Source organism: Dermacentor andersoni, chromosome 2 (assembly GCF_023375885.2).
Source record: "Dermacentor andersoni chromosome 2, qqDerAnde1_hic_scaffold, whole genome shotgun sequence".
Taxonomy (NCBI): domain Eukaryota; kingdom Metazoa; phylum Arthropoda; class Arachnida; order Ixodida; family Ixodidae; genus Dermacentor; species Dermacentor andersoni.
Genome location: NC_092815.1, coordinates 92,525,523 through 92,550,326, shown reverse-complemented (window position 1 = coordinate 92,550,326; position 24,804 = coordinate 92,525,523). Strand labels below are relative to the sequence as shown.

Below are 24,804 nucleotides of genomic sequence, written 5' to 3'. Positions count from 1 at the left end.
CAGCGTTGCTCTCCAAGCGGAATCGAAGAAGCTTGGAGGTGGAATGATGCTGTCGAGGTTTGTTCGCCGAATGTCCTGTAACAGAGCTGGCGCTATTTGCGAGTAAACTTTTTTACAGAAATCGGAACGAAGGCAGCCCTCAGTCATAAACGCCAAGGAACGGACTAAACTTTTCCTCCGATGTACAGCACAATAAAAACTTCAAAGGGACTCTTCTTTTTTTTTTTTTCACTGTGTAACTAGTAGTCTATCGTTTAACGGTGGTTTGTAATACAGCATTCAATCCATTCGTTATTTCAACATATTTCTGTTCATTCCGTTAACTTTACGCTTCGCGTATAATAACAAGATGACGTCCATTATTGTGTTATCTTGCTTTAAAGGACACTAAGGCAAAACACTAAATTGCTTTAGATGGACACAACGTTCCTTGAAAATTGTTGTCGTTAATTTCGAGATATAAGGTAGTTCAATGCAAGAGTAAATGAGGGTCAATGTTTCAGCTATTGAATATCGCGCCGTATCCCCGACGTCGGTACGTCACTGTGGATCCACGTATTGCAAAGCGTCTTCTTGTATTTAGGGCGCGTTGGCCCAGCAAAAGTTCCCAAAACTCGCCTTGTTCAATCCTTCTTTCCTTTAGAACACAATGCAGTCTATCTTTACCGCTAAGGAGTTAAATAGGCCATAGAAGACGCTTTGAAAATCCGTGACGTCACAGCGAACTGGTGCGGGAACTTCAAGGAGGCGTCGCAACCCGTCATTTGTTATAGCGCTTTCGATTTTTCCGCTTACCAAGCATCTCATCGTGGTAAGAGTGGTGTTTTTGCTATTGTAGAAAGTTAATTTACTGGTGCAGAATAAATCATTTTCCTCTTTAGTGGCCCTTGAATCTCTGTCCGTTCTCTGTTTTCTTTGAATATTGTCTGAATTTCGCGATTCGTGATTAACCGTTTTAACTATAGAGCGCGACGTTCTGCAACCATGATCGGATTGCCGTGTGCGCTGGTCTTGTTACTGGAAAAATAGAAAATCGTAATGGTTGTGCGTGTTAGTGATACTCTTGCTGTCAACTACGCTCGGGCGTGGCAGCAAACAGTCAGTGAAAGAGAGAGGCTAGAAATAGGCACACCAGCCCGTCCTGGTATCATCCTGCTTTGTCTGCTTTGTCATTCGCCGCATCAGCCATCAACAGGCTACTCGCCCGAGTGCACATACTACATGCTCGACCGTTTGGCGTTCGGCATTTCCAGCATGGTCTCGCGTTGACTACTGTCCTTACGCTGCAACTGCCTGTTAGATAATAATAATAATAATAATAATAATAATAATAATAATAATAATAATAATAATAATAATAATAATAATAATAATGTGACGAGGTTTATTGTAGTTCACGACGATGTGGAACGCTAGGTAAGTCAAGGCACTGCAAGGGCTGTCCGTAGCACGGGGCTCGCTCGCGATCACGGCACGGCCCTTCGTCTTTCTCTTCAGACGGCACATACACAGGGGCGCGTCTGCTTCATTACAATAATAATAATAATAATAATAATAATAATAATAATAATAATAATAATAATAATAATAATAATAATAATAATAAGTTCACATGCATATTTAGACATCGATTCTGTCAAAAGCCTTCCATCTCCATAGAGCTAGCACAGACACTCACGTTAGTTACCCTCTCCTGTAGACGCAATAAATCAGATGTCCTTTTTGTCCACAAATTAATACATGGAAAAATCTGCTGCTCGAACTTGCTTTCTAATGTGTGCTTTTACATTCCGCAGAAAGGCACAAGGAAACAGCGTGTCTTTCAGCCTTCAGATTTTTGTTACCGTCTATCTAGAGTGCAGGCGACACATATAACACCCATTCAGAGTGCCTGGATATTTTCATGCTTCATTTTAATATTTTCCTGACTGGAGTTGCAGAGGATTTTCAATAACTGAACAAAAACTCTCATATCTGTTGTGTGTTCCGTCATTCTGTAATCCTTTTTTCTGTTTCTACACTTTTGCTTTGTATTCTCTTCGCGTACACATTTTATGCTCTGTTAAAATCTGTATTTGCGAAATTATTATTTTGTGTGTGTGTGTGTGGGCATGCACTGTTGTTCCTGTGCATTGTTTTGCCGAGTGCGCCAGCATAAAGACCCTCGAGGTTGTTTGTGGGCACTTTCATAAATACCTTCGATCGATCGATCAATTGATTGATTGATTAATTATTTGATTATTTGCGGTTACTTGCAGAAAGGGTAGGTAAAGCGGGCTTCTCCTCACGGGTACTGTCAATGCGGAGAAGCCACATTTAACGAGCGGGCAAATGACTCGCGCATTCACCATCCACGCGAGGGTGGTGAAGGCGCGTCGCAAGTGACTAACCAGGCTACTTGCTGTCCGTGTAAGGAGAAACGAGATTATTCGTGCATGTTATCCCTTCTTGCGGTGTAGCCGGGTGAAGCGCGCGCACAGGTCAGGTGGTGCGTGAATTGTTGCACGAGCAGGGCCGACGGGAATCGTGCCAACAGAGGGGGGGAGAACAAAAAACCGGGTCTGCGTTTGGTTTTATCGCGTGTGCTTCGTTTCTTCTCTCCCGGCGTCTCTTCCGCTGGTTGTTTGCTAGCCTCTGCGCTCGTTTTTGTGCTCTTGCAGTACTGACTGTGAAGGCCGCGTAGCTCCTTGCTTTGTATTGGTTTCGCTGTCTTGCATCTGTCTATCAACGCACTCTACCGCTGCCTGCAGGATGTGAGAGGCAGCGGATTTACATCGCCCGTCCGCCGGGTACGCGGACGTTCGGACGTGCTGCGTGTAAGAATAGCACTTCTTGGCCAGTTTTCTCTTTCTTTCTTTTTTTGAACTTGAAACGAGATAAACACAAATAATAATGTAGAAATATCGTGCATCCAGCCTCACTGTGCAGTGAATTCGCGTATAGTAACTCGCGCTTGCACATTTTTTTCTTGTTCTTATTAGTCTGGTCTCCCTTTTGCGCGATAACGGGTTATTTGAGAAGTAGGAAATGGTCGCGACGGTCGTGAAGTCCTTCGTGATTGATTGTTCGTTCAGTCGTTCCCGTTTCCACGATTCGAGGGCCACGTTCTCTTTCTTTATTTCTTTCTATCTATCCACCTTTTTTTCTTTCCATCTTCTTATCTTTTTATTACTGAACGATGTCACGGCAATTGCCAAAAATGCGCCGCTACATACACTGAAGTACTTGGCATCGATGCTTTCTTATTTGAGCTCGCGGGCAGGGAGCGAGTCGGAGAAATTTCGGTCGCCTGGAATTGATGTGTTCGTTGCTCACGTAAAAAAAAACAAAAAAAAAAACAAAAAAAAACAAGAGGAGCAGCGAAAGTGTGAGTTTCAGAGAAGGAGGGATCTTTTGGGGTTGGTACGAGGGTGTTGGCTCGGGACACACGGTATACATCATCTCCCGTGCGAGCCGCCACGGCAGAAACTGCAGCGCGCTGTGTTCGTCGGGGACCGTGGATCTCTGTGATTTTCAGAGCCCTGGGTTCGAGAGAAAAGTATAGTCGCTGCTGGTGCGTCAGCGAGGGTGGCGCCGCAAATCGAAATCGCGGCCCATAAGTTGTCGAGGTTGTCAGAGTGACGCGAGGCGTTTTATCAGAAGTGGGGAAAGGCAGACAGAAAAAGTAAGCGAGCAGGAAAAAAAAAAAAAAAAACTTTTTGTTGAAACGGACCTTATCGCGCGTTTCTTTATATTTTAGCTCTTTCCTTTTTATTTTCCTGTCATTTCTATTGTGGATTTTGTATATTGTACATAGACGGCGCACGCAGAACGCACTATTGGGCATTCGGCCGATTAAGTAATTGAAAGATTGGTCGCGGAACTTCTCTTTGCTGTGTAGGAGCCGCGACGAGCTACATACGCAGTCCGAGAGCTTATCGCTGTATGACAGCGACGTACACAAAGAGATACAACAATGACAATAAAGAAAAAAAAACGCCTTGAATTCAAGCACAGTGAGGGCCTTACAGCATACGTATGATATTCAAATCAAACATTATGCGCCTTATTGCGAGGCTTCATCGAGAGCGAGATATCTGCTCGAGGGAACGGCGGTTCAGGCTAGGATTTTGTCTTTCGCTTTCACTAAGTCAGAGCGAATAATCATAGTAATGCAGTCGAAAACAGCTGCGGCCACGCCGCCCGCCCGTGTTTCCGAAAGAAGGAAAACTTTTTAATTAATGCTGCAACCCGGGCTCCGCGCCCAAATGCTGCAGCCAGACCCAGCACTCGGATTTGCCGAGTTTTCCGGTTGGAAAAGGGAAACAGCAAACGACGGCATCGATGGGATGGAATGTTTAGATTAAAAAAAAATAAGAGAACATCCAAATCGCCAGACGGTTATTGGGCCGAACAGGAATCCAAAGAGTACGGTTACCGGGTGGTTTTAAGAAAGATAAGACAAAAAATAAAGGCACGTGTGTGCACTGATCAGACGCAGCCGGAGTAAACACTCAGCCTAGCAGTTATTACGGACAACAGACAAAACTCGGAATGCGCACAGAACGCCAGCAACAGTCAATGTGAACACGTTTTCTCTCGCTCCTCCTTGCCTACGGATAAAGTGAACGGGCCGCGCCGTGGTGGTCCGCTTAATGTACAATGACCCGAGCGGGCGCGGCGGGAAGCGTCCGTCTCCCCTGCGACGTTTGTCTCCCCGCATTTTCTGTTTGCAGTGCAGTGAAGCCACTTTTGGGCATAGAGCATCGATCATCGCATACGCTCGGCAAACGAGCGAGTGACTCTGGTGTTTTCGCTCGCGCTGGCCTTCATTCATTCCTATTGCCGAGCCATAGATCGCGTTTTCTTTTTATGCCGGTCTCTCTCTCTCTCTCTCTCTCTGTTTTCTTTTTCGGTTCAATGCACGTCCGCTTTGGCGCGCTGCGGCAGACGCGCGCTTCTCCAGAGATCGTTTGATGAAGCAGACGTCGATATAGAGGGAAGCTCACCGTGGCTTGTCCAGTAATGCAAACCATGCAGCCATCACCTCCCCACCCCTTCTACTCTGTTAGGGAAAGAAGCCATCGTATGCGATTGGTAAAGAGAAGCCGCCAGTGGGCCTTTTTTTCCCCGTTTCCTAATGGTACCTTTTGCGGATGGGGTGAACAGGCGTTCGGCTTTCTACCGATATTGTTTGGAGATGAGCGCGTTAGATTGCAAGAGGGCGTGTTTTATGCGTATAATCATATTTACGCGCAGACTTTGGTGGTGGCCGTCCATTAACTGGAAATGCGGCTCCTCCCACTCCTCCGCCCTGCCCTTCCATTCTGGCTCAACTGAGACACGAGGAAGCCCCCGTGTGCTATCGCGTCCCTTCCTCTCTATCTTTCTTTCCTTTGAAGAGTCAATATTCGGGCAATTTCATCTAAGTTGGAGTACTCTCGCCTGGCGAAGCTGTGGTAATAGGGCTGGTTATCTCTGAATTGCGCTTGCTCTTGGTTCCTGTGGCAGTGACGTCGCTCCATGGTAGTCGTTGCTCTCATGACCGCTTTACGACACGGGAAACGCTGGCTTTCTTGTTTGTCTGTTTTTTTTATTAATTTCGCCAACCTGATTCTCACTTGCTGGGCCGTATTTGTTTGATATCCACCTGCACCGTTGGTAGCCGTCATTGATTTTTGCGTTTGCGCCCAGCGATAACGTGCGCATTCGTGATTTGAAAAGGGAGGGAGATGTATATTACAACTTCATTTGAGGATGCTGCGAGCCGATGTTTTGGCAGTTCATCTGCCCTGTCTTTCTTGGCTGACGTTCTTAAGCAGTCGTTGCAATATTTCGGCTGCGGTGTGTGAAATTCCGAGAGTCCCTTGAAAGACGGGCGCCTTAAAGAAAATACTGTCTTGGCACTCTTTGGTCATGGCTTACCCTTGCGTCATAAAAATCCATACACCATCATTATCATGAGAGGCGGACGCTATAGTGACGCGGTAGATGGATGAAACAGAAAGAAGCGGACGGCAGTGAACGATATGGCTGGACAGTATATTACGGAGCCATGCAGCTGACATGAATCCTACGCGTATAGGTTGACGGACTCGCTCACGATCGAGTAAGAGCGTTCGAATCGGATGCGATTGATCGAAAGATGCAGGCTTTGAATATCGAACCAAACACCGAACATTGTATGTTTTGTTTCTATAAGTAAAAGAAAAAAAGCAAGGATAAGCATAATAAGGGAGTTGCTAAAAACTAATTGAAACTTCACCTGCAATGCGCTTGATACTCTCGGCAGATATGTTGTCGTTCCCGTAATTTCTGCGTAGTTCTGAAAAGCCCTGCCATGGATTCGCAAACTCCCCCAAATCATTGCCTTGTAAAGCGTGCTATAGTCAGCTTATTCGCCCAATAACGAAATATATCAGCAGTAATCGGATGTTCGAATCAGAGGTGTACTCGATTCCTGTTGGAAATATCAAACATTCGCGCACGTTGACTGGATTCACTCACTCACGAGCGAATCAGAGAGCTGCTGTGAGTGCGAGCGGGTGGGTGTGAGTCTGTCATTCCGACTTTTGTTTTCACATCTGAGTGAATATTCGTTCGATTCGCACTTTACTATGTGCAGTGTATGTAGTTCTCGGCAGTTCGGTGCCAGTTCAATGCTCGTGCAGAACTGGTCCGACAAATTGTGCACGAGGCGTGTACTGCGCCTCTCCAGCAAGTTCCGCGAACGGAACCAGCTTGCTCCGTGTGAAGCGAATCGCGACATTCAGATGGCTTCATATTGCACTGTTGGAACGAATAGCGAACTACATTCACCGGCTGGGCTATATAGTTGAGGCATTGCACGCGAATCAAATAGACCTTCAGCTTGCCCCCACTGAGCTTGAATGGGTACTACAGGGGCACTACAGAAATACATTGGTACAGCAAGGACTGACTCAGGAAAGAAAATATATATATTCAGAAAGCTCAGATAAAAGAGAGCAAGACTAACATGAGCAGGGAAACATTTATGCGAATGCGTCGACACGCACGAGACCACGTGCGTGTCGACTTTTCCCCGAATGGCTAAGCATTCTACGCGAAGCGCTGGAAGACATACAATGCTAGAGTGCTTAGGTGCATGGAATTTCGGATAGTCGGACACGGCTGGGCGACTAAACATGAACAGCGATTTGGCCCATGCGTGATGAAGTACATCATACAAAGGGGACGCACAAGGATAACGAAAGGAGCAAGTGCAAGCAATTTGCGTGGTCAGCAAGACAGAGCGGTAAAACCTAAACGAGTATATGCGCACGGAAACACAGAACACCGAGACTTAAGACCTGAACCGCCCTGCGTACCATATCATTCAGTTCAGTTGTTTGTCCGCGCCAGCAAACAGTGAGGCCCTTTCATATCATACGCGCCCTCGGTCGCTTTGTGCGCGGATAACAGGTCTGCCCACGAAGGCCAGCCGAACGCAGTCGCGTATTTGCGTCCGGATCCGCGCGTCGTTTATTTAGGTGCGTTTTGCGGGCGTCGCCGTGGTCGTTGCTACTAATTATGTCGGCAGTGGGCCTGCTGCTTCGTGTGCATTATATACGCGGTGCGCCGGCGACGCGCATGGCTCACTTCGGCAAACACGCGCCAGGAGAGGTGAAACCGAAAGCGGGAGTGCGAGGATGGAGAGGAAAGGCGCGGGAGGGCGAGTGCAAAAGTACACCTGCGCTTCCCGCCAGGCCCTGTGCTGCTCGCGTTTGATCGCGAGAGCAGGTACCGCGCAGCCAGCAGCACCCGGCGCCGGTAAACTGGCGTGTGCCGCGAACCCTCTCTCTTTCCTCCTCCTCGAATGGGACGGCGGCGCAATCAACGCGAATGTTGATACAACGCGGACAGGTCCTTCCGCGAGGTGACGCACACGCCCGTGCGCTGCGTCGCGTCGTTCCCTTCCCGGGGGAGTGCGTGTGTGTGCCGGCGGGAGAGCACCGTTCGGGACGATGGGAAAGCGGGAGAAATCGTGGGGAAGGGGAGGGGAGGGACGGCGCTCCGATAGCGGCGGCCGGGGATGCGCTCGAAAGCGCATTCGACCGTGGGCGCTCGGCCAGCGCGGCGGCACGTCTAGGTGCGACGCCGGAGTGTGCCGCGGGGCTGCGTCGGGGCCTGTGGTGGTGGGGGGGATGGAAATACTGAGTGCGTAGGTGACCCCCCTGTGCATCGATCGGGCCAAAAAGAGAGACGGACAGCCCGAGGTAGGAAAGGCGACCGTTGCGCCGCCGCCGCCACCGTCGTTAAAGGAAAAGAAAACGTATACAAGGGAAGCGCGAACGAGCGGCGCGCCCCGTCTGCGCCGCCTGCTGAGAGAACGGCAGTGTGCGCTCGGCCGGCTCAGCTGTCGAGTGCTAGTCAGCGATCATCGGCGCTGTTGTGCTATGCGGCGACCGGCACGCCGACGCGAGGGTCCGCTCGCTGGCCCACGGCTTCCGTCCACGGGTCGGCGTTGACTGGCGCGCCGATGGGCCGACCACTGCCGGCGTGCGTGGCGGCTGTGCCGCGGCGGTGGCCCCCGCTGCCGCTCCTGTTGCTGTTGGCGGCGGCGGTGGTGCTTCTACTGCTGCCCGCGGCTGCGACGTTTGCCCACAGGCACCGCAGGGGTGAGCGGCGCCAGGTTTGGTTCGGGGCCGGTGACAGGCGCTCCGGCGGGACACATTTCGGGCAGTGTTCTTCGGTGGTTGACGCTTAGCAGAGAGCGAAGTGAGGGCAGAAGTTGCACGGCGGTAGTGTGAAGAGCGCCGCGGCTGTACTTTTTTTGCGCTGTCCATTTCATTGCTCGGAGGGGAGTGCCACCGTCCTTTTTGTGTTTTTGTGGTCCATTTAGCATATACAATCTTTAGCGTATTACATTCGCATTTCTTTTGTTGCATACGTTTGAATATAGCAGTGTCTTGTACTAGAGACAAGGTGACAAGCCAATAAAATTTCGTAAAAATCGTACCACAACTTAGCTCATTAGTGCTAAAGTTTTCTATCTATCCCACCATTTGAGAGCATGAGATCCGTGAACAAACAAAATATTGTTGTAGCTAATCTAAGTGTGCAAAAATATAAAAAGGCAGTGTCTACTTTCCTGTGCAACCACCACACTGCACACTTGATTAGCTTTCGCTGACAAGGGAAGCTTCAGCCTGGAGCAAATGTTTCGGCAAGGGGACTTGGTTTTGGTTCAGGGTTAGCCTAACAAAGACATCTCGTCTCGTGAAAACAATAGCTCCAGGATATTGCTTCCAATGTTTGCCACTGCTGATTGATTCAACTGTCCATTTTTCTGTGGGCTCTTTGCCACGCATGGCACCCTAATATTTCATGCATTGTGGGTAAGTCAATAGAGGTTTTAACTTTTTCAGTACTTTCACAGCCACTTAAGGAGCACACTGAATTTGTATTACCATTGTGTCCCTCTTTATATAGCAAGTGAGTGAGGTAGGGAGTTGTCTGTAACAATGTTATGGAAGAGTGTGGGAGGGGTGTTGTGGAGGGAACTGTGAAGTGGCAAACCTATTGCATGACCAGTACTTCTCCCAACCGATTGGAATTTTGTATTGATGCTATGTATAAGGCCCAGTTTTGCCTTCCCTTACTAGTTCCACACGGGCGAGAGGCAAAGGGGTCTGATATGAATGAGAACAGCTGATCACACTCAACCTCCAATTACTTTGGAAGTTCAAGATCAAACTGCACTTGATGATGAATGCTAAGCAGTTCTTGTGTTGAAAAATGTGCCTTGCGGTACTTCCTTGATTTCAGCACATGATCTGGAACAGTTAGCCATCTTGAGCGCAAGATCAGGCATTTCTTTTTATGCTTTGACTGGTACATTTGTGTCCCTCCTCTCGGAGAGCACTTGTAACTCATATGTCGAGAAGTGGTTGTCATTGGTATGTGTGCAGCATAAAGGGAGAAGAAGCATTACTGTTTTTACTAACACATTCTGTTTTATTTTCTGCAGATCACACTCGGGAATTCTCATGTGGGCGCCTGTACTATCGCACCTTCTACATGGACCGCAAACGCGAGATTCTTTTTGTTGGTGGCATGTAAGCAACTCGTATTATACATTTTTGCTAGTAGAGGCATTATTCTGCAGCACCACAGTCATACAAAGAAAGAAGTAGCGTTATATTGTAAAATTTTCACGTTCCAGGGACAAAGTTTTCCGGCTCAACCTGGCAAATATTAATCGAACCAAGTGCAATGTAAGTGCATCCATTATTTTTTATGTTGTACATATACATACTCACATATGCTCCCACAGTACTGCAGCTACCTGTGGAAAACAGACAGTGTATCAGGAGCTCTTTGTTTTGGTTGGTGTGTTGCGTGTAATTGTGATAAGCAAGTAAGCAGAACATCCTTTGTTAGTTCCTAATTTTATGCACAAGATGGGATCATGCTGCGAGACGTTTTGCTATACTGTGCACTCATTCAGTGAGCTGTTGATTATAAAGCTGAGCAATTCTTATTACATCAAAGCTACTCATGTTGATATTTACAGTGATTGTTGACAAGTCATTTGCACGCTTTCTTTCATATCCCCTGATATTGTTACTGCATATTTGATCAAATTTTGGTGTTATAGAAGTTATTGGTAATATTAATTTATTGATCTCTATAAGTTTTGTATGTTGTCCAGCTCCCTTTTTATATGGGATAGGGATGTGAGAAGATAATTATTTTATTTCATTCTGACCTTACAAGTTCAAGCAGGGTGCTTTAAATATTCAAAAAGGTTTCAAAACCGTTGAAATTGAAAAGTACATTTTCAAGTTCTGGAAAACTTATTTTCCCTTGGAAACCCTTGAATTTCTTAAATAATACAGTCTTAAAATCAATTGTGTGATCCACTTTTTATGGTAGATTAACTTGGACCTGGGAAACTTCCCATTTTAGAAACAATGATATGTATGAAAAATTTAAAGCCAGCACGAATGCATACACATTCCTTCATACAACAACTTGCACGGAACTGGAAAACCCGACAGTAGGCGAGTGTGCTGGTTCCCCTCTAACGTTAATGCTGCTTATTCGCCCCTCATCAGGAACGTGAAGTGATTGAGGCTGTACACTCCGATATGGTTTTTGTATCTTCAGTGCAATAAAGCTATGTATAGTGTTTCGGAAACATTGTTATAGTAAAAAATTGCTACATGAGATATGGCTCTACACCATTGAAGAAGCTTTGATGAAGCTTTGAAAGTCCCTGAATACCCTTGAACTTTTGTCTCTGAAACTTGTACGAACTCTGTAAGTGGGCTGATAGTGAGGGACTACAGATTGATTGTTTGATTGTTACTGGGCACTGTAACAGCTTAATAAATGTTGTTAATTAGTAATCTGCACTACTCGTAAATAAGGATGTTAGCACCAGACATTGGAATCCTTCACTTCTTACCCTTTTAAACATATGCAGAAGATTGCGAAGGAAATGTTCAAAATTAAACTGCTGCATAAGGTTGCTGCTTCTTTTTTCTTTGTTTTTCTTTGTCACTCCCTCATACTAGAAAGGTCGACACACTGTATTGAGTGTGAACTATGTTGTTTGGAGCTAAATATTAGGTCAAAATATTGTCTTTACTGTGAGCAATGTCCTGTTGCTCATGGTTGCTTTCCTTTTCAGGACCGGAGTCTCAGTGCCAACAAGGATGTTGTTTCTACTTGTGTTTACAAAGGAAAACGAGAGGTACGTAGCAGCATAGCACACATGCCTTCAGCCTCTCCAGCATGACCTTTTTTTTTGATTAAACAGAAATTGTACCATAGATGTATGGCTATTACAAAGCATGGTTAATTGACTTTGTGCCAAAGGAACTTGTGCCTTTGTGAACATATGTCCTGTGCTTGAACATCTTTCACTGTGAACAGACAGATTGCTCAGTAAAAGCTTATTTCCATCATTTGCAACAAAGTTTTCATTGATATGCACTGTTTTTACTGTTGCTTTTTAGTAACTTTAGGCATATTGGAAAAGGCAAGGTTTGTCTTGGGGTGTTGCATTTGATGTTTGCATGCTGCATTCCTGCCCGTTATTCACAGCACTGTGTTTTGCATTTGTACGAACCTCTTTGCAGGATTACGAGTGCAGGAACCACATCAAGGTTATCCAGCCCATTGGAGATGGAACAAAGCTCTACATATGTGGAACAAATGCACAGAATCCAAGGGACATGGAAATTTATGTAAGCACTACAGTCATGTTTTTTAAACTTCACTGAGCTAAGAGCGAGTTAAAACTATTGCATAAACAGGGCACATAGCTTTTGCGCCTCTACTGTATGTGTGATTGAATAATCTTTTGAAACACTATTGTACAAATTGTATAGTTAACGAAACAGTTTTAATTCTCCAACAGGCATTCATAGAGCTCATTTGGGCTGTGTTCTCCAAATAATGAACTCACTTCAGCTTTAAAGTAAACTTAATCAATTTCCTAAAAAAGCTAATGAAAGAAGCCATCTGTGCAAGGCTGTATTGCTTGCAATGCAAATTCATGGCTAGCACATGCACTGATGCATTGTATTTTGTTGCTACAAAATTGTGTGGAAGGGAGGGGCATGTGGTTAGCCTTTGTTTCACATTGTAAAGCTCTGTTGCAGTATGGCCTACTGCATACCAACATTAAAATAGCCATTCAATTTTACTGGAAATGTCTGTTGTACAGACGACAGTGGCAGTGATCACAGATGTGAGTTTTAAATGTTCTGTGGGAACGTTATGGAAACATTACAGAAATTTTTTATTTAGAGAAGAATGTGAGTCTCATTACCAGCGCCAATGAGTAATCAGAAGCTGGTGATATTAGTTGCTGTAGCAACCTCTGTGTTGACATTAAGCAGCCTGTTGGTCGCCATTGACCCTCCGAGGCATTTCTTTCAGTAGTTCATAATGAGGCCCTCGAGAAACCCAATGATGCCCTGAATGCACTTGTGGGCTAAAACATGTGCATACATGAACTGCTGTGAGAGCCTGTGCTGTAAAAAATTATAAAATTTTCTTAATATCCACTACATGGGCTTTTAGAGTTACTTTTTTATAGTTAAGCTCCCAATTTAGCAACATAATTTTCAATGCCACTGAACCCTTTCCTCTTGCACATAACATGTGAATATTAGGGCTAGATGTTCATTAATGGAGTTTGCATAAACCACTCAGGCATGTAAAATGAGACTACAGTGGAGAATGACTACAGCTTGTAGTTCATGTTTGTGACAGGTCAGCAATGTGGCAAAAAATTCCCCACAAAGCGAACATGGATAAATGTTCCAGCCAATTGTAACCTCAAAGGTTCTCCCTCTTCTTCCTTCCCTGTGTTATTGACGTCCCCACTTTCACCTTGTTCAAATGCTGCAGTCGTGTGAACCTCCTCACTGTAGGTGGGAGCTGGAGCCTGTTTGTTTGTAGAGCCAACACCTAAGTCTGTGAGAGATTAATGCAATATTCAGTGACTCTTCTCGGCTGTGATGCACTGCTGGTTCAGTTCCCAGGAGAAGGTTATGAGGGGGTCTTGTTTGGTGTGATCCATCACATATTTATTTTCAAGCTCCCTGGTATTACTGAGCATGTGTTTGTGGCATTTTCTTTGCCCTCATGTGCACCGTTCTTGGCTGCTCATGCCTGAGGCATGTACTCACAGCACATAGCTGCTTAACTATTGATTTTTATCTGTGAAGTATGTCAAATAATTTTTTTTTAATGCATAGGGATCAAATGCAGGTGCAGCATGCTCATTCATCATTTTTATGTATATCGTGGTCACAATTATTATAATTACTGTTACCTGCTTAGTGTTACTGTCACATTTTCTTGTCTTTCTGAAAGCTCATGCACTTAGTTTCATTGTGTTAAACTACATATTCATCAGTTTGGTTACTTGGTGAAATACATTTTGTGTCTACTTCCTTTTTCCTGTTAAGGTGTGTGCTTGTTAATGAACCAACCAGCAAAGCAACACATTTTGTTAAGCCGCTTTGCATCATAGTGTACAGTTTCGCTCCTGAACTGTGTGCGTGGGTGATCTCTCTTACAGAGCAGCAACTTGACAGAAGTGTCGAAAAGTCAGCTGACATTGCGAGACATTGGCCGGGGTATAGGAAAATGCCCATTCGATCCCGATGATAACTCTACAGCTGTTTGGGTTGGTGAGTTGAGGCAATGTCACAAACTCTTTCTCATGGCTGTAGACCTTTTTGTTGGTTTATATTGTTGGCGAAAAATTTTACTGCCATTAGTCAGGTCTTGTGTTGCCTTTCAAAGCGTTCATTTGTGCATTTGTTTGTGGGGTTTTCAGGTATGGTATAACAACTTGTAAGAGTAATAAAACATGCATAATGTCAGTACTAATTTGGAACAGCGTTCACTGTTAAGAATGTTCCTTCACTTCAGTCTTTAGTTTATGTGTGAGGGTACATTTCATGTGTATGGCTTCACAAAAATAAATTTTTTAGAACTCGGGTCAATACACAATATAGTAGCTCCTTTACCTACATGTGCTCTGATCTTGATTTTAGCTTATAAACTTGCTAAATTATGTTTACATGCTCTGAGCTTTGATATTGGTTTTGTTACTTTTGCGTTGACTTGAAAGACTTGAAAGCATAAACACAAAGTCAGGTTAGCTTGATGGATTACTCTTCTGTAACAATTTTTTAGTGTTTGCAGAGGGGAAAAAGATTACTTTTTAGCAAAAGAAATAAAAATTACATGGCCTTCTTTTGTTTTCTCCTGAATCTTTCTCATGCACAAACTGTGCTAGTGACAGCATTATTCTGCTAAATTTGAGACATTACTTGGATTGAAAATTTGCATCCTTTTACTGTTGAAGATGCCTGCAACAAATATCAAGAAGAAAAATGTGTAGATAAAAAAAACGCAAATAACAACAGGCTGATCTAATTGCTTGTGTTTGTTAATGTTTGTTTGCTTTGCTGGGATTTATTTTTGCAGTGGCAGCCAACTCACTTAGTATGCTGCCTCGTAAAATTTGCTGGGCTGTATTTTTTCTCGTTCTTTAATGTAGCATTTTTCTTTAGTAATAACCAGTTTGCTGGCCCTTACCATTATTTGGTACTGTTTCTGATGTCATTAGGAGCTGCTTGACAAATTAAAAGGTTCTGGCACCTTGTGCCTGTCATGTTACCATCCCCTTCTATCATACCAAGTCTCTGTTCTTGGTGAAAGTGTCCCATATAGATTTACTAACCTTCTTGATAGGACCAAAGCTACCCATAAAATTCTTTCAAGTTTGCGTTGAAGGATGTCTACTGTATTTCAACTGACCTCAGTTTTGTACACGTAGATATTAATGGAATTTTTGTTAGCACAGCTAAGTTTTAGGAAGTACTATGCTAGCTTTTTTTTATGCTATTTTTCTGGAAGGAAGACTGAACAAAACAAAATGCTTAATTCTTGTTTGCTTGAAAAATAGAACTATATAATTCTTTTCGACAGTTGAAATGCTGTCATTGGTGTGTTGATATGCAATCAACAGTTTTGCAAACAGAGTGTTGCTAGTGTACCATTCTTTCTCCTCTTTGGTCTTTAGTTTATGTTCTTGGGATGTCGAATTCTGCAATTTTACTTAAGAAAGTGGTTTCTGCTGAGTGCCAACTCCGCTGTTGGAACATTGGTTGCATTTCTCACTAAAATTGGATGTCATGTGCTTTGGATAAAACTCATTTTTCTCTTTGTATTGGTGTAAGTTTCAGCTGTTGCAAAATGTTTTTACTGGGTTTATGTGTGCCACCTACAGAACATGGAAATCCTGGGGACATGCCAGGATTGTACAGTGGGACGGTCGCCGAGTTTACCAAGGCTGACACTGTGATCTTTCGATCGGCACTGTTCAACAGGACAACTCACGAACAGAGCGAGTTCTTTATGCGCACCCTCAAGTATGACTCCATGTGGCTTGACAGTAAGTTTGCGCTCTCGGAACAGTTTGTTTTCCTCAGAGCACCTTTCTGGAAAAAAACAACAACAACCATTGTCTCGCATAACCATGAAAAGTGCTCTGAAGCTGTTGATATTGAGATAAATACGACACAGACTTGGCAGCCAGTAGTGCACTAAGCAGTTCCACTGCAATGTACCATTTCACATGGCCTAGCAGCCACTGTTGTGCATTAGAACGAATGTTTACATAAGCATTGCATAAGATTGGTGTTCACTTGAAAGCAACTGTGCACTGCTGAATAGCTGTTGTCACTTTGTTGCACTGCAAGTGGGAAAACTCATTCTAGGTGGTAGTTCTCTGGTACATACGATGCATGGGTCCGGAATAACTTCTCCCAAGATGTGCGTACACATTGACAGGGGAACACAGTCTGCACTCTCAGAACAGTTTCCTTTATTTACACTGCTTTCTTTGGAAACACTGACTCCTCTAACCATTGGATATAGTAGTACAATGTTGAGGATAGTGATGAAAACACAGTAGAACCTTGTTCATACGCTTTGGAAGAAACCGCGAGAAAAGACGTACTAACCGGGAAACGTACAATCCGAAATAAAAATAATTCAACAAACTCGACTATTGTTCACATCTACGTAATGCCAAGCGTCGCGCGGATCGTCGCGGCACGAGACACCGACGCGCGTCGAGCTGGTTGGTGCTCCGGCGGCCCGAGACGCGTTTTGTTGTTTTCCTACTGCGTAGTGTTTTAAGAGGGCGACGGGAAACTGAAACGACATCGAGCTGGTGAGCGACGCCAGGCGAAACTTGATGCCCGTGCACATCGCGCCGCCTGCAGCAGGGAACGGCGGCGCGTTTGGATCATCACCTACTAAAAGCGTGCAGTACGCTACCAATGGCACTACGCCCCATGCGCTGTAAAACAGATAGGTGAAGATGCTTATCTCAATAGGTCTGGCGGCGATAGCTGTGAATGCGGCGTGCGACGACCCGGGCGGAGATTCGCCCGTACCGGAATGAGAAACTCTGCGCGCCGTCGCTTTCACGTGAGACGGGCGGCTACTGTTCGCGATCGCGCGCGCCTCGCGCCTTTTCTTGTTCACACAAGATCTAGTGGCCGGAAAGCGTACACGATCGCGGTCTGCGGCAGGGAACGGTGGCGCGTTTCGGTTATCGTCTGTTAAAAGCTTGCGCTACGCTTCCGACGGCACCACGCGCTCTGTAACGGATACGCGTAGATGCTTATCGCAATAGGGTTGGCGGTTATAGCTGTGAATGCCGCGTGCAAGGACCCTGGGATTTCCTGATAACGAAATGAGAAACAGTGGGAGGCGGCGTTTTCACGTGAAACGGGTGGCCGAATATTGCGGTGAAGCTGCTGCGGCGGGCAGCTATATACTGCTTCCGATCGCGCGCCCATCGCGCATTTTCTTGTTTACATGGGATCTAGCGGCCGGAAAACGTATCATACGATCGCAGTTTAGCGATGTACTGAACGTAGGTGCCGAAAACTCGGTGTTTTTCTGGGAACATATGAACCGGTAAAAGAGCGTAACTATATTGTGTCATTTTTTGTGTTCTCGTTTGCGAACGTTGGCGCCCGGAAAACGTACGTAACGGGAACGTATCAACGAGGCTCTACTGTATATGACTGGGTTATGACAGCATTGTATGAATGCATTAGTTGACCTTGCTCATGGGTTAATTGTAATTGCTATATTGCTACTAATATACTACCTTTTGTAATTATTGCAACATAGTTGTACTGGAACATAAACACGTACATTCATTTCCTTTTTGGCACCACTTGCTTGGATGCAAGAGCATCTTTCAACTCAGTATTGGTTCTGAAATCCAAGGAATTGTTGCAGCACTTGGGTTAAAACACAGGTTGTCCGAAAGTAGGAGTCCACGGTGAAGGCACCAAATTTATCTAAATAATTTGTGGCCCTGATTTGTATCTGAATGGTTTGCTTATTGCTTTTACCAGAAAAAACTCAACGTTTTTGACTGCCGAACCCTCAGTCTGGATGTTTATCATAAGTTATTTATACTATCTTAATGCAGTGTGCAGAAACCTGCAGAAAGCGGAGGTACTGCTGGAGTGAACGGCCCTCTTTAATAATGCTTTTGCACTGAAGTAGCCTCTGAGCCTTTCCCTGATTGTTGAGGTGGCTTACATGCTCTTCTGCAGGCACCTCCTACAATAATGTGACCCTACCCCAGTGCATTGTTGTCATTTGCGGATCACTCAAGTGCTGACCACCCAATGGCTTTGAGTTTACTGGGCCTGAACATTGCAAGAAAAATAAAATAACATGTTATGTATCTTAACGAACAGGCAACTGAACAAAGTTACGTGATATGAACGAAATATATTAGAACTTTTGCGGGTTCATACTGGCGTCATGTTTGCCTGTACATGTTACTTCTTTTTTTGAAGTGTATGCTGTGATTCAGTGTGCATTTTACAAACCTGTGTATGTTGTACTGTGAATCTTTTGACATTGTTGTGCCCCATTCCCCCATCCTTTCTTGCAGAGCCCAACTTTGTGGGTTCCTTTGACATTGGAGATCATGTGTTCTTCTTTTTCCGGGAGAGTGCTGTTGAGTACATCAACTGCGGCAAAGTCATCTATTCACGTGTGGCCCGTGTGTGTAAGGTGAGCACTCTCTTTAATAGATAATTGAGAGCACGGCTGCAAAACGTTTCCTGCATGTAATTAGAGTGCTCAGGCCACGTTCTTCTTTACCCAAAGCAATATTGCTGGTGAACACTTATAGCACAGTCAGCTTCTGTTCATGTTTTAAGTGCCATACGTACACATGTTCTACCATCATGCCATTTTCTTGATGACATTCTAACACAGCAACTATACCTGATGCCTTGATGAAAAAAGGCTGATTGAGACTTGTGTTAATGTGTGCAAGAAACAACGTTTTGAACCAAAATTGGTTGTTTTCCAGTCTTCACTGAACCCTGATGTTAGAAAGACAGTTTCCCTCATGCAACAGAGCCTGTGTCATTGATCACAGATGGCAGAGGAGATTTAAAGGACCTGGAATGTAATCCTAGTAAATTGAAATGTAATGTATGCTACATTAAAGCATACAAAAAGGACAGTGATTTATTGTCATATACATGTGATCTTCTGCATACACATTTTCTTAACGATAAATATACATGTGAAAGAGAGCATCTCAATAACCAGTGAACAGATCATACCATTTAAAATGACTGAATATATGTTTAAGAACTGCTGCTTTACAAATGTCTGAACAAACGCAGAAGTGTGTTTAAGGGTCAGACAACCGCTTAGAACATGTGTCGAGATAACCCTGCTGATGGAATGATTCCCTGTTTTAGTGGCTAAAACGAGCCATGTTTTTCTCATTAAGTGTGGATTTATATTTTTAATTCATCACTAAAAGTAGTGAAAAATGACCTTTGGTGTCCCATGTGGCAAAAACATGAAGCTGCATAAGAGGTCCACCACATGACGTTCTACTAGTGTGCACGGTTCCTGGTCTTTCTATTAGTAACGAAATGCAGCATACTTTTTATTATTATAAATTTTCCCTGCCTCACAATGTGCAGATAAGCCTCCTTTTCTAGTGAGCAGAAAACTGGCGCTCTCTTTGCCTTCGTTTTTGATGAATTGGCTTGGCTCGTCTATCGACAGAACAACGATGACGGGGGCCAGCCAGCCATTACATAGGCGTGCGCTTGGGGAAAAACTCTGTACAAATATAAGAAATGTTTGTACAACAATGTGAACTTATTGCACCAGCTTTTTATTTTCAAAAGTGGTTGAAAAGGACAAAATGTAGGTGGTTAACCACAGTTACAATCACTCATGTGAAAGCAAACGATAGGTGGCTTTTACAATTTGCAAGGCGGGCTATCGACATTGCTCTAACTTCTCAGCGTTGCTGGAGGAGGGACTCTTACTCTTTTAGAGGCTGCTCAGACTGAAAAATTCTGCTTACTGAATACCCACACACTTTTGGAAGTAACCACTGCAGATTTAAACATTACCAAGGGTGAGCATTGCCTTGCGCCACAAAAAACTAGGTCCTTAAAAATCGGTTGTCAGTCCCTTTAACATCTGTTTTCATGGTCACTGTCTTCAGCAGCCATATATGGTCACTTCAATATTGCCTTCAATCCAAGAATACAGTCAAAGCTTGTTATAACGATGTCCCATCCACCACAAAAATAACTTTGTTATATCCGATATTCGTTATAAGCATACACACTGATATTAGTGAAAAAGAGACAGTGCTATAGGCCTATGTGAAAGAAATGCAAGCGGAGTGCCTCCAATGGCCCAGCAGATTTATTGTGGATTTTGATGATCCATTGACAGCTTGCCTTGCCGATACAGGCACGGGAACAACAATAAGTTACACACGCATGCCCTGCACCGCCATGGATACAAAACCATGCGATCAATATTATCAAGCGCGATCATCGAGCTGGCTTCCCGACTACAGTCTAACTAAGCCAAGCCGCAGGCCCAAACGTGCATGCCGCCGACAGACCTTTCAGACATGAAGTGGATCGTACATGGATCCATAACATGCTAAAACGGCCGTCAGTCTAGCTCGTGCATCTGATCTGCTGCTTTATCACCAATAAGGTCTATGAGTGTGAACATATTTCTGGCAAGCTTCCTGTGACAGCTTATCACAGCCACTCTGCCAGCTGCACTCCTTAGGCTGCTAGGCCTAACCAGTGCCGCTTTGTTGGGAGTTGACAACACAGGTTGCGATGTCATGCCAGTAAACATGCCGGCAACTTTATTCAAAGCCGGCAAGTTTTTGTTTGTGGCATTGTGCGTTGTCCGTAATTTTGGTTATTGCCATTTTACAAAGGCGATAGGGGTATGTGGCAATGCTGCAGGAAACATGCAGGTCTGAAAGGATCAGTCGCCTGAAAAAGCAGCTGGCAACTACATTTGCCATTTTTGCTACTAGAATATATATCTTGAGGCACGTGCGAACAAAAATTTGCTTTGCTATTGCCAACACCATGTCAGATCTCACATTTTCGATTTGGTTGTAACGGCAGAATACTCCATTGAAATATAGCATAACCAACCAAATTTCATATTAGTCAACTTCCATAACTTCAACCATGACTGGCCGGCCGCGGCAGCCGCATTTCGGTGGGGGCGAAATGCGAAAACGTCCGTGTACTTAGATTTAGGTGCACGTTAAAGAACCCCAGGTAGCCGAAATTTCTGGAGTCCTCCATTACGGCGTGCCTCATAATCAGAAAGTGGTTTTGGCATGTTAAACCCCATAATTTAATTTTAACCATGACTGGACCGATGAAATTGACCGAATTAACTGGCGGATTGAATTAAACAAAATGCATAAAAAAATGCCCTAAACACATTGCTGTTGCATTTAGTAGTATTTTCCCAATTCTAACATTTCTTTCCTGTCTTCTTATATATTTCCTGTGTGCGTCTTTTTTGGCATTTTTTTTCTTAATGAAACACACTAACTAGCCCAACACGTTTTACTAATTAAATCTAACATGACCCTAAATCAAACTTGCACCTGCTTACTATGTGTCTAAAGGAGAACACTAATGCAGAAATGACATCAAAGCTTCTAAACAAAGTATAAATCTAATGCACACTAGATTCTTTAGCACGGAGAATGAGCAAGGATCCAATATCAGTTGCATAATGATGGCTGGGTTTAAAAGTCAGCTTCTCTGCAATACATTTGTGTTATGCGGTAAAGAATGCAAGCGCTGCGAAGGTGGTTTAGGTATCATGTCTGATTGCACAGCACAGGCAATTTTCGGCCCAATTTTCTCAAAAACAAAAAGGCACGTGTTAGAAACTGGTAAATACCATAGTCAATGTCTTCCTGTGGCAGGCCGAAAATGGGCATTTTTTATGGGAGGTGACTTGGTCAATGGATTCACTGGCCCCTAAGCTCCGCCGAGACAGACGCTGCCAATAATGGGGTCGCTATTGGAGTCAACATTGTGGCCAGGCAGATACGCGCTGACTAGTAAAGTTTGCATTATCCGGCGAAAGCCGTTTTTAAGATTCAAATAATGAAAGTTTGGGCCCATATGGCATGAATACCAGCCGGAGCCTTTCGCTGGAATTGAATTAGCTGAAATATTGAATTAACCGGAGTCGAATTAAAGGAATTTACTGTGTTTATTTTGTTACACTTAATAATCATTATATATTCATGTTTGTTGTGTCAAGATTTGACTGTATATGCTAATTTCAAGGCCACAATAGCACAGCACAATAATTTGATTATCCTGTGCTAGATAATTTTCACTTAATTGTGAGGAATATAATGATTGTGCTTAAGGAATAACTGAAGCCATAGCGGTTATAAAAGATAAAATGATAAAACTTGAGGGAGTTTCGATAGTGTCACGGTATAGGGACAGTGAAGAAGAAGGCAGGCCAGCAGGAAGCCAGAGATGAGGAGTAAACTGTAAACAGTTTATCGACAAAATTGTGCCCAGAAATCAGGCAGTGCTAACGCAGCAACATTGGCAGCAAGCATAGTCAGTAGTTGACAAAGCAGAAGTAAAGTGGCCCTCTGCCAGGTGTTGTCTATACGTGATGCAGAGAGCTCTTGACAGCCCTCACAAAGCGTGGCAGGCCAAGCACGCAGACAGCTTGCACCTTGAAACACAAAATGGTGAGACCATGCATCGGTGGCAATAAGAAAGATAAGATTAGGAAGCAAACACATTGTGCGGCAATATGTTGCATGTACATACTATATTACATCTGCAGACATTGCTGTTTTCCAAGTGTGTATGCATGCCTGAAGGTAAAGCTTTTAGATACTCTACTTGTATATAGTTGTCGAACGACCAGTGACCTTTTCCTTATTTGACCTTTCACATTTACAGAAAGACACGGGCGGTAAGAATATTTTAACCCACAACTGGGCGACCTTCCTTAAGGCGAGGTTGAACTGCTCACTTCCTGGAGAATATCCTTTCTATTTCAACGAAATTCGTGAGTACTTATCCGTTACTCTGTTAACTTCTCCTGTTGTAATGTCTAGGTCTGGGCAGTTTTTCTCACCTAGGCTTGCAATTTCTTTCATTTTTCAGCCTGTTTACTTCTGTCCTTCCTGTTTCCTACTGAAGTAAGACACTGTATTTTTGATGTGTTTGTGTACAGCCGTTCTTCTGAGAAACTGTATGAGGTATTGTATATATACGCAGTCAGAGTGTGGTGTGACCTGTCATTGCAAAGTGTTCGTTTCGTGCCCTTGTAAGTGAAACTATCTGATCAGCCGCTTTGTCATCATGCTGCAATCCCGCAGTGTGAGCACACCACCTTGGCTTGGCAGGCTCATGCCAATTTCATGCAATCTCGGAGGTCACACCTAGCTGCATCAGTACAGCATGCTGCAGTGAGAGAGAGAAGTGGAGGCACTGGTTTTAAGCACAACTAGGCATGGCCTCCGAAATTTGCAATCTCGAAAGGTGGGCTTGGCTTCACCAGCTACATACCACAGTGAGAGAGAGGTGCGATAAGATAAGAAAGAAGTGCTGCTCGTGCATGGCCACCATGCGTGCGGTGGTGAGAAGGACCAGTGTTGCTCAGCAAACTATTTGACACAGGAATTTTGAACTGCTGCACCAAACAAGTGTGGAACCCGATGGAAAGCAATATGCTAGGTGTGAAAGGGTCGGTATTTTTGGTTTCGGAGACAAATCTAGTGTGGTATGTCCATTGGCAGACCAATTTTATTTCGTTAAAACGAGGTCTAAGGTACATGGATCTCTATGGGGATTTCAAGGGGAATTGTATTTATGTTGTTATATCCATTAATTCGTTATATCCGGTTTCATTATCACAAGGTTCATGTGTAGTTTAGTCTGTTTGAGTGTGCTGTTGCAAAGCAACCAGAGGCATCTACTGTACTGGTTGCATCGCTGCAAAGGACGTCATAAAGCTTTTATAGGCGCTCTGTCTAACTAGCATGCTTTTGGCAAGCATTGTGCTTGCGTAAGGGACAGTGTAACTTTTTAAGTTACTGGAAACATGCATTTGTTCATGAAACTGAGCTCGTTCCTACTTGTGTTTGTGCTGAATTCAGCACAACAGTGATAGACTGTTGTACTGGATTGGCATGGCTTGAAATAAATGCAGGCATGAGGAAAAGTTGCGTGTGTTTCTTAAGGGCATAGGGACAAAACTGACTCTCGTTACCAAAATGACGGTTGTGGCCTTCACGCCAAAAGGAAGGTGGATTAAATTGAATTAACCATATGTTGTATTTCATGCAAACATGCTAATCGTAAACATGTTTACTGTACAGTCTGGCATGGTAGGGGGCTGTACAGTCTCCAGTGCTGCAGAAAATATTTGAGCATGTGTTGGGGTTTTATTAAAACAGCCTGTTGTGCCTTGCGGCTTGTGTAAGTTCTTGGACATTGCAAGGAACATCAACTCATTTAATTTAACTTTGCTGTTAACCATTGTACTGTGTAGCTAGCCCTAAGTTAGCTGCAACAGCAAGGCTGCAGCTGCATGCTTGCAAGGCTGATTTGTGGTATTTATTTCGCAGAGGCTGTTTACAAGTTTCCTGACGATGACAGCAATGTTTATGCTGTCTTTACAACATCACTGTGAGTATTCATTTACATAGAGTGGATGAATGTGTGTACATTCAGCTTACTAAATTCTATCTGTTTAGCAGGAAGAGCCTTTGTAGTTTTATTGCAGCAGACACTAGAAGTAGAGTCTTGACAATCAAAATGCAAATAAATGTCTTGGGTCTTCCGCACTGTTGCTAACAAGATGCGTAATGCCTAAATGGTATAGAGCACGTAGAGGAGTATATCACCACTATACATTTTT

At 44.2% G+C, this 24,804-nt stretch overlaps 1 protein-coding gene across 2 annotated transcripts in view; it reads left to right on the top strand.

Moving 5' to 3' along the window:
- Positions 1-24,804, top strand: part of Sema2a (Semaphorin 2a) — a 114,757-nt gene that overhangs the window by 53,178 nt on the left and 36,775 nt on the right. The window contains exons 1-10 of one of the 2 annotated variants that reach the window (XM_050188994.3): positions 8,098-8,618; positions 9,971-10,058; positions 10,166-10,217; positions 11,639-11,701; positions 12,090-12,197; positions 14,045-14,156; positions 15,767-15,931; positions 18,470-18,591; positions 22,839-22,947; positions 24,512-24,572. In XM_050188994.3, the coding sequence (XP_050044951.1) occupies positions 8,480-8,618; positions 9,971-10,058; positions 10,166-10,217; positions 11,639-11,701; positions 12,090-12,197; positions 14,045-14,156; positions 15,767-15,931; positions 18,470-18,591; positions 22,839-22,947; positions 24,512-24,572 (1,019 nt within the window). In that variant the 5' untranslated portion in view covers positions 8,098-8,479. Of the gene's footprint in view, positions 1-8,097; positions 8,619-9,970; positions 10,059-10,165; positions 10,218-11,638; positions 11,702-12,089; positions 12,198-14,044; positions 14,157-15,766; positions 15,932-18,469; positions 18,592-22,838; positions 22,948-24,511; positions 24,573-24,804 lie in introns of those variants that run through there. The other variant, XM_050188996.3, reaches the window with a different exon arrangement.